The sequence below is a fragment of the Mya arenaria genome, chromosome 6, assembly GCF_026914265.1.
Source record: "Mya arenaria isolate MELC-2E11 chromosome 6, ASM2691426v1".
Lineage (NCBI taxonomy): Eukaryota > Metazoa > Mollusca > Bivalvia > Myida > Myidae > Mya > Mya arenaria.
Window position 1 is genome coordinate 4,183,566 of NC_069127.1, and position 9,968 is coordinate 4,193,533.

General features: G+C 38.6%; 1 protein-coding gene across 1 annotated transcript; it reads right to left on the reverse strand.

Moving 5' to 3' along the window:
* Positions 1–1,717: 1,717 nt before the first annotated feature.
* On the reverse strand, positions 1,718–6,029 carry LOC128236911 (uncharacterized). Its single transcript, XM_052952044.1, has 4 exons — positions 5,581–6,029; positions 4,147–4,279; positions 2,337–2,562; positions 1,718–1,807 (listed from the first exon to the last, which is right to left on the reverse strand). The coding sequence occupies exons 1-4, from the start codon at positions 5,687–5,689 to the stop codon at positions 1,718–1,720; spliced, it is 558 nt and encodes a 185-aa protein (XP_052808004.1). The 5' UTR covers positions 5,690–6,029.
* Positions 6,030–9,968: the final 3,939 nt, after the last annotated feature.

A 9,968-nucleotide genomic window follows, 5' to 3' on the forward strand; every position in this document is an offset into this window, starting at 1 on the left:
GTCCAATATTTGAAAAATTGACTACCGGTATGCAATATTTGCGTAATGGACAGACAGTAGAAATAGTAGTATGGTCTGATTAACATACCGTAGAATCAAGACAATTGCATTTACACATTGTTTTCTTGTGAATGCTATCAAAATCGTTTAAAACTATTTACTTGCAGTACCGTCCAAAAATGAGTCTAGAGGTATACAGAAGTAAGGTTTCAGAATTTATAGATATAAAAAGCAAATTTATCATGCAGGAGTAAACCGAAGGTGATAGTTGCTCCAGGAAATTAAGTGAGTTTATTGTTGTTAACATTACATAAATGTTGATTTTTAAATGGCCAGATTTAGGTGATAGACCAGTTATTTGCTTTATTGGATATGTTACTGAACAGAATAACATATTACCGCTGTAAACACGGGTGTACCATTTATCCATAACCTCAACAAATTAATTTTGAAATCTGACAGACAAGCAAATCCATGATTTAGTTCATCTGTTCTTGCTGTTGTAAGGTTGTAGGAATATTAATCAGGAAATACCTTTGTATGTAAAAGTGCTTTCATTTATTAATGCCTCAATCAGTCATCTAAAGGTTTGTTTTATGTATGTAATTTTCATTAATTTACCAGTAAAATACTTTGTGAAAATATATGTTGTTTCCCAATGAAAAGCATAATATATTATTACAATTTACTGATAGAGCACCCAACCCAAATGTTTCGAAACCTCTATTTCCCTTACAGCAGGAGTAACATAATCGCACAATTTTAGTTTTGCTATAATTTGTGTTATGTTTGATGTGATAATGTCAAGAGTTTTTTTGACATAGAAAGGAAATTATAAACTTCATTTTATTTAGTAAAATTGAGATTAACTAAGACATTTCATAGTCACTTGATGAGAATGAAATTTCTGCTTTGGTTTCATATATGACCTGTAAAATATTTATTTTAGTAACATTTAACCTAAAAGTATTTATTTCATTCTTCAGATTTATCAAAGGAGCTATTCATATAAATCCTTCATGTAGTAAAAGTAACTAAAAATTAATGCAGTTTAACAATGTCAGACAATCTGAAAAAGATTTTTTACAGGTCATATGACACCAAAAGGAGTCGATGCCCATCAAGTGACTGTGATAAATTAGGCTTGATGAAATGAGCTGCCTAAGCCTGTTACTCTTAAAAATATTTGAGAAAATAGGGCCATCTGAGGCTGCAGATTATGTGCATAAAACCCCATATCCTATTGTATAATTTCAGTTACACACCACCTATGTAGAGGAGAATACAGTTAAGCTGTAGCTGATTGATCACAAGCTTTCCACTCTGCCAGCCATCTAGACAATGAGTACTAAGTGTCAAGTGAAATCGGTATGTGATGTCAATGACTATACATTCTGTTAAGATGCAGTCCATCCTTGGCCAGAACCTAGATTATTAACAATGTATAAACATGTAAAAAAGGAGATGCATCGGCAGAAAAGAGCTTTTATCCCAGTTGTAAATATTTACTCAACATGCCTTTAAGGCGGTATACTTCATATGATTAACATATTAGTAGGCCACGATTAATATTGAAACCTGTCTCATGCTACTTTATAAAAGAATTATTTAATTAATGAAATACATAGATATATATATATATAATAAATTAAAGCAAAATAATATCTGAATGGATTAGAATACATGTACTAGCTATAATTTCAAATGCATTTACACATCACACATTTCTAAACTGGGTGATTGTCTGGTAAGTGCAGTGGTTAGCACACTCACTCCTTAGCAAGGCTACCTGGGTTGAATTCCTGGCCTGGGCACAAGTGAGTTTGGGATTTTTGGTTACCATGCCAGACAAGTGGCTTTTCTCTTGTAACCCCACAATACAAAAACTCACTTTTGCGCAAAATTGTGCCAATAAGAGTAACTTTACAATTAACTTTTTTCACAGTGGTTGTAAAATTAATAAAGTTTAAACCAAACTAGGTCAGAGTTAACCTGTTCTGGATTTAAGAAACTCGGAAAAAGGTCTCAGATATAATGAACTATAACAGTATTTTGGAATTGACAAAAAAATTCTAGTCATTACTATCTGATCAAATACACATTCAAAATATGTTCATTTTGGCCATTTATCAGACCATCATAAAACAGATCTATATAAGCAGACATTTTAACTTTGACCTGAAAAACTGATAACGGACTGGCATCTGACTTGACATTCCACGGCAAGATCTACACAAACACATAATAAAAGGTCCAATCAGATAGCTATAAATTTTAAATTATTTAAAGTAATAAATTATTTTTTGTTATTGGCGTTGGGGGTTCGAGTATCTTACCTCTGTTGAGCAGTCATACTGAAAAAACCTCACATAGGGTATATGTAATGCAACATCTTGCAGTGCTTGGTTGGCGCGCATCACCCAATGTTGGCATGCTCTCAACATCTTCAAGGACAAGAAACCGCGTCCGCTAAAGTCTGGCGCCCTCGGCAAGATTGAGCACAGAACAATCTCTGCTCCAGGAGCTGTCTCTCTGAGAACATCTACAACCTCTGAAGCATTCCTGAATCCAAAAATGGTCTGTTTCATTGGAAAAAAATCAGTATTTTATTACGATTCTTGATGAAGTGTCAAAACTTAGGTTTAATACAAATGCTTTTATCTGTTCTATTCTTAGCTTCAAAATAAAAAAAGAAAGTACTGGCTGTGTTGAGTTTGAAAAATATGTATAATTGCTCTTTCTGTTCATTATCACTTGAAAGTAGTGATGTTGATGACAATGATGTAAACAAAATTCAATGTCAGCACACAATAAATAGAGAGTTGAAGACAAAATGATCTTTTTCAAAGAAAGATGGTCAGAAGTCTTCTGGGGAATGTGTTACTTATCATGCATTTGTTAAAATAGATTTTTTTTCCTGGATCAGACATCACGAAAGTTCAGAAAAAGTCTCGGTCATTCGAACCCACAGCCTCTGATATTTTGTTGGTCCGATAGAAAATTTGCTGGTCCTACAATTTTTGTTTGATAACTTGCTTTATCAAAGCCGTTGTTGCTAATTTTACAATTACAAGAAATAAAAATGTATTAAGATATTAACCAGTAAATCTTTATCACAAATAACTAATATTTCAGGTTGCCATATTTTGACAGACACTCGCACTTAATCGTAATGAAAATTCCGACTGGGCGATTTTTTGGCAATTTGTATTCTTTGGACCATACCAGTACGGTTTTCGTTATCAAATAGCATGTTCCAAAGGATTATGGATAAGATTATTGTTTGAAACATTTAGAACTATCATTTAAAGCATTCCAATGTTTATGACAAAAGTTTATCATTTTAGCGTTTCAAAACATCGCGCGATATATACACAGTAGTAAACATTATTTTGTAATGTATTGCAAAGGGAGGCAAATGCTGCATGGTGTTTGATTTAATGCGGTATGCATTCCGACTTTTACACTATCGGAAAACGACATCGGATTCGAAAACAAATGGTTATTTGATAATTTCATTAAAAAAAACGATTTTCTGTTAAATAAAATAAATTATTCTTACTTTAAATCCGTGTTTGATAATTGATAAAGATTAAATCTTCATTATTTTTTTTATTTACACCTCGCCGTGAATACTGTCGGTCAGACGGACTGACCCCATCACAAATTTAGTCGGACCGAGTCAAAATTTACCAGTCAGGAACGTCGGACAGACAGTTTTCCCGATGTCTGCTGGATTACCTGCAAGGCTAGTGCCTCAGTGAATCGTTCCTATTTGAAAGGCAGAAGGAGCCAATTGACTCAACTACCGTACCATGCATGCATTCAACCATGTCAACTCCATCAAGTAGTGAATAATTGCATGACTATTATCGATCATGTCATTGATAACATTTCCGGGGCTATAATCACGTTTGATGAGTATGGCCCTAGTGCGCAGGTATTACCAATTGGACAACGCAAACTGTTACTATATATAGTAACATATGTTTAAAGATAATATATGGTGTTGCAGAAACGCGTTTACATGTGTCAAATTAGAAAGTACTAAATTTAAAAATAGGAGTTTCAAAACTTATTACAGCAATTCACATATTCAATAATGAATATTTTATAAAATCCTTTTAAATCATCTAAACTATGCACCTGTAGAAATCCTCGATTGTACAAAATACATCATTGGAACCAAGGTGAAGGTATATACTCCTGAAATGCTGATGTTCCACCTCTTCCCGAACTCGGCAGCGGAAGTTCTTCCTGTCTTTTACGTAACGAGCACCTTCAAACAAGTGAAAAATACATAGATATTAATTTTAGCATAGATAGCAATTTGTTCTTGACATCATTCATAAAGTACTGTGAGCATTTCTAGTGATATTAAAAAGCATTGGCAGCTTTTTTATGCATAGCACTTACATTGGGCAATTTGCTTTTAGAATTTAATTGCCCGAAACCATTGTAACTTGCCGTTATATAATTAAGTTAAAAAAAAAATTGCTTCATGCCTCAAGTGTGGCAACTTGTGAACGTCACTGATCTCACGCTTACATATTTAATCTATTCTTAAAGATACGGTTCCTTTAACAAATGCAGTTCTATTTGATTGCACCACCATTTCATACAGGTGTCACAGTCTATTGGCTTGCTATGATGGCTGGAATTGTCTCTTCCTTTATTTAGCCTTTAAGCCCCTCAGTGCCAAGTGAATTCTGTGGTTTCGTTTTTTCGCGCTGAAAACTGGGGAATGGGCCTTCCATTTGGCAGAAATTTTACCAGCAGTTTGTTCCCACATGGTGGCAAATTTACTTGGAATTGACTGGACAGGTCAAAGTTCCTGCTATTCGATGGACTGGGGGGGGGGCATGGTTACAATTGACTGGTGCATTATATCTCTCCTTGGCACAACATTACCTTTAAGTGTGGTCTTGTGTTGTTAGGGAAACCATGAGTACCCGGGGGAAACCCACTTGAACGACCTGGTACAGTCAGGCAACAAGTTCACCAATGTTAACGACTTAGATAGTACTATTGTGTGTAACACTCTGTGGCCTAGATGTCCGCCTATGGAGCGGGAGGTTGTGGGTTTGATTCCTGGCCGCGTCATACCAGACGTTAAAAGTTGGTATAAGTATTTCCCTTGCCTGGCACTCGGCAATTAAAGACATTATAAGTGGTGTACTCAGTACTGGTTAAACCCAGGAAAGTTGTAGCCAGTGTATCGGTGCTTTACACCGAGCACGTAAAAGAACCAAAGGGTCCTTTCCAAAAAGCTAGGGTATCGCACACAGATTTCCTTGTATCCCGCCACTCTCTCTTCCGCGTGCTGTCCCTTCAGCAAAAACAAAGGACCCAATTGGAAATAAGTGCTTGCACTTTCACGGGTTATCCTTGACCACAAGGATACAAACATACATACATCTGGAACGGCTGCAGTTTTGTACTCAAAAACCTTTTTACAGTTACTATGATTGACATAATCAGTATAAGATCTGAAAGATATAGTACTCATGAATCAAAACACATTTATGTCGTAAAAATTTAGGTTTTTATCCAATTCAAAAATTGTATAATGAAACTTACCTGAGACGGCCAGGAATGAAATATTCACGTTGCCACTGCCAGACCGAGTGTTGCTCGAATCTCGGAGTCTGTAGACATTGGAGTCACCAGCCACCAAAACACCTTCCATGATAAGCTTAAAATAAACTAAACAGCAATTTTGCAAAGTGTACGGATATAATTTGATTTTAAAATCAACATAAAGCACGCGGAGAAATTCAAAAATCTAGATTCGATCGCGAAAATACAAGACTTTTAGTACTGAAGTTGACAGGCTTCAAAAAAGGAGCGCGTCACAAAACTTTTAATGCGTAACGAAGAATTAAATATTTATAAAGATCAATCGGCAATCGAAACGTTATGACAAGAACAAGCAGAGCGCTTTGAAAACAGTATTTTTGCAATGTTGAGAAAAATTTGGGGTTTTCCTCTGGAACATTCGAGAGAATGCACCGCATCCGTTTCTGATTACCTTGACCTTATCTAAATCATATGACCGATCATGTGATTTCTTTATTATAGTGCTATTTTTAGCATTACCAACGCGAACCAAACGGCCTCTGATTAAGTCATTATACTTTTTATGCCATAAAATGGCTTCCCCGCCCTTTCCAACTGTTCTACTGTAAGATATGTCATACAAAGCATTATCACATACAGCATGGTAGCAATAATCTGATGTCAGATTATCAAATAGGTGAACGTTCTGTGGCCTGAGTCAATGTTCAGAAATTCCACATAGATCAATGTTATGTTTAACAAGAATGTCAACAAGGTAAGCAGCACTGGAAAAAATATCCAGTTACATTCCATGTAATGATATTTAAATTCATTAAACACAGAAACACGTGTATCATTAATTTGTGATCAGTCATTTATACTAGTCAACATTATAATACTTGTTTACATGTTCAAGGCACTTGTATCTATTGTCACTGAATGTGTCACTGAGCTCCTTCTTTCCCCGCCGGCTGTAGCCACTTCCGGTCCGTCCACCACCACGCGATTCGAACCTGTGCGCGATGTATCAGTGTCGATACCCTCTCTGGGTACCAGTGTGGTTTCGGCGTTCCTCACTCGTGTTGCCTCGTTCAGGGATGTAAAGGCCCCCGCTGTCCTGACGGTGGTCTCTGTCCCAGTTGCGGACAGGGTACATCACGCAATGGCCGCTGGGCATATGGTGAGAACGCACGGCGCGTCGAGGCTGCGGTTCCCCCTCGCCAGGTTGGGCACGATAGTCCCCGTTGCGGCCACGATTCTCAGATCAAAAACGGTTAGCGCCAACAGCTACGCCGTGGTAATGGTCCCGAAGAGCGTTTCGCGTGAGTCAGGGATGCATATCACATTATCCGGCCAAAAACCATCACACATAAGCAAATCACTTGCGTCGTCCGCTTCAACATTAACACGGATACTAACTCTGTTTGGAGATTTACGCAATGGGAAATTCCGAACGTTGGTGACCGTTGGACCCCGGCTATTAACATAAGAATACATATTTGCACTGTCATAGATACGTAGTATCCTCCGACAAATACACGTTTTGACGAATGTTTTGACACCGTGTTGAAGTGTCCATCACCGGTGTTAGGTACTATCACGGGGATACTTTTAAAAGTCTCCTCAGCAGAAGAACGTGTTGAATGGCATTCAGCGCCCTTAATAGGACCAACGCTCACGTCACTTCCGGTGCGGCGATCATCAGTGACCGTAAGCTGATTCCTCGGTAGGTGCTATGACGTCATTATTTGTCACGGTATCATATATTATTGGCCTATCCTGCGGATTCTCCATGTCGCTCAAACGAACATCGCCTGAGTAAAATCTTTTATTGAGACTAGAAACTGCAAATATCTGACCTTCATCAACGAACCTTTCAAGATGAGAAACACGCGAGTCAAGCGTTTCAAGCACGCTTTCTACAGGTTTAAGAAGCACTCCTACATCCTGCGAGTAGGCGGCCACTTTTAAAACACAGTCGTTGATAGTTTTACCACAGCTAACTAACTCTTCTTTTATGCTGGAAACAGCTTTTAATAGAAGTTTCCCTTGCTCTCCACGAAACTTATCATTTGCATACATTGTTTGTTTTATAATCAGGATATCAGCCTGGATAGCTGCAGTTGAGTCCCTTAATAAGCGCACTTCCGTTTTATGGATCTGACTCTTGTCATCATACACCTTTTTCCCTGGAGTTTGCGAGACAGAGCGCTTGGCGGCGCTTATCATATCATTGATATGTGAGTAGTCTTCGCCCTCGAGTACAGACACTAGTGCATATATGTAATTGGCTAGTTTCACTGAACGTTTCTCGCCATTGCGTGTCTCCACCCTTCGCTTAGGCTGAGCAGTATCTAAGAATGGGAAGTCATCATATGCCTTGATAGCGTCAAAAACATAAATCTCACTACAGGCGTATTCCCGAAGAAGGCGAGATACGAACATTCCCGACGGCAATTCTCTGAACCAAACGACCAAACGGTTATATTCCCGCCGGTAGAATTTGTCATCTCGGAGAATTCCAGACATGTTGCAGCTGTTTTCTGAGACAGCGTCCGTATTGTACACCAGTAGCAAATTGCCCAACACATTACATAACACTGGTAGCAAAGTACACAACCATTTACATCACACTGGTAGCAATGTGCCCAACATATAACACCACACTGGTAGCAAAGTGCACAACACATTAAACTGCAATAATAGCAAAGTACACAAGACCATGGTATAAGTTATCAAATAAATATAATCAAATGGGTAAAGCCAGCACATCAGCCTTTTAAAGATATATTTTCTTTAAAGGGGATTCTCACGAGGGTCTCCACGTGTCACAACCGATGTAAACAAGCAAGTCAGTAACGCCAATTTTTAAATAACTTTCTTTGGCCTTAAACGACTGTTTTCTGCTTCTACGCGTGAACAATATTTTACATTTGCTTGTATTTTAATAATGCAATCCTCGACCAACATAAAATTCATGGACTTTTGTAGAACGATGCAACGCTATAGGTTGGGACCCGTTATGAGCCATATGTGAACCCTTTGGAAGTCACGTGATTCCTCACTCCATGTTCATGCACAAATCGATACTGATAGATACTATGGTGCCTCGAAAATACCGCCCCCCTCCCACTGCTTGATACCAAGATGCCTCCTCAAATATTCCCTTTCACTGATAGATACCAAGATTCCACCTCAATAACCCCCTCCCACTAATTGATACCATGATGCCACCTCAATTATCCCATCCCACTAATTGATACCATGATGCCACCTCAATAACCCCCTCCCACTAATTGATACCATGATGCCACCTCAATTATCCCATCCCACTGTTTGATACCATGATGCCTCCTCAATTACCCCCTTCCACTGAATGATACCATGATTCCACCTCAATAATCCCATCCCACTAATTGATACCATGATGCCACCTCAATAATCCCATCCCATTAATTGACACCATGATGCCTCCTCAATTACCCCTCCAACGGAATGATACCATGAAGCCTACTCCAATAACCATCCCACTTGTTGATACCATGATGTTTTATCAATTACCTGAGATATCCTCGACAATGCATACCCCAGTTTTAGGCATTTTTCGCTGCATTCAGAGTATAAAAAGCCTTATAAGCGAATGGAACCGGTGATCGAATATCATTCCAGGCACCCCGACGGGAGCTTCTTGTAGGGAATCGAGAAACCTAAATTTCAAGACCTTAAGAAACTTCATACCATTTATGGGTCCGGAGATATCTTCGAGATTAGCTTCCCATTACAAGCTATATGGGAACGCGTTAAAGGTACGACAAGACGCGAAATGTGGCATATTTTGACGAGGAACCGGTCACCAAATACCATTCGAGGCACCCCGACGGGTGCTTCCTGTAGGGTATAGAGTCCCCTAAATGGCAAAATTAGCCCCAGCATCGTCATGTGCAGGGATGCTGAGATATCGTCGACAATGCATACCCCAATTTTAGTCATTTTTCGCTGCATTTTAGAGCATCCGATCGTCGAATAACATCCCAGGCACCCGACGGGTGCTATTTTTAGGGAATCGAGACATCTAAATTTCAAGACCTTAAGAAACTTCATACCATTTTTGGGTCCTGAAATATCTTCGAGATTCGCCCCCACCCTTACAAATTATATGGGAGCGCGTTAAAAGTACGAAAAGTCGCGAAATTTGGCATACTTTGACTTGTTAGGAACCGGTGACCATAAAACCGAAGGGTGCTTCTTGTAGGGTATAGAGTCCCCTAAATGGCCAAATTGGTTCTAGGTTCTAGGCGCAGGGATGCTGAGATATCTTCGACAATGCATACCCAAGTTTAAGCCAATTTTTCACTGCATTTTTGATTATAAAATAGCCTTACAGGCGAATATAACCGGTAACCAAATAT

Coding starts and splice junctions, on each gene's coding strand:
- LOC128236911 (XM_052952044.1), bottom strand. CDS start 5,689: ATGGAAGGTGTTTTGGTGGCTGGTGACTCCAATGTCTACAGACTCCGA. Junction 4,280..5,580: donor TTCATTCCTGGCCGTCTCAG/GTAAGTTTCATT, acceptor ACTTGTTTGAAG/GTGCTCGTTACGTAAAAGAC. Junction 1,808..2,336: donor AGTATGACTGCTCAACAGAG/GTAAGATACTCG, acceptor ACTTGTGCCCAG/GCCAGGAATTCAACCCAGGT.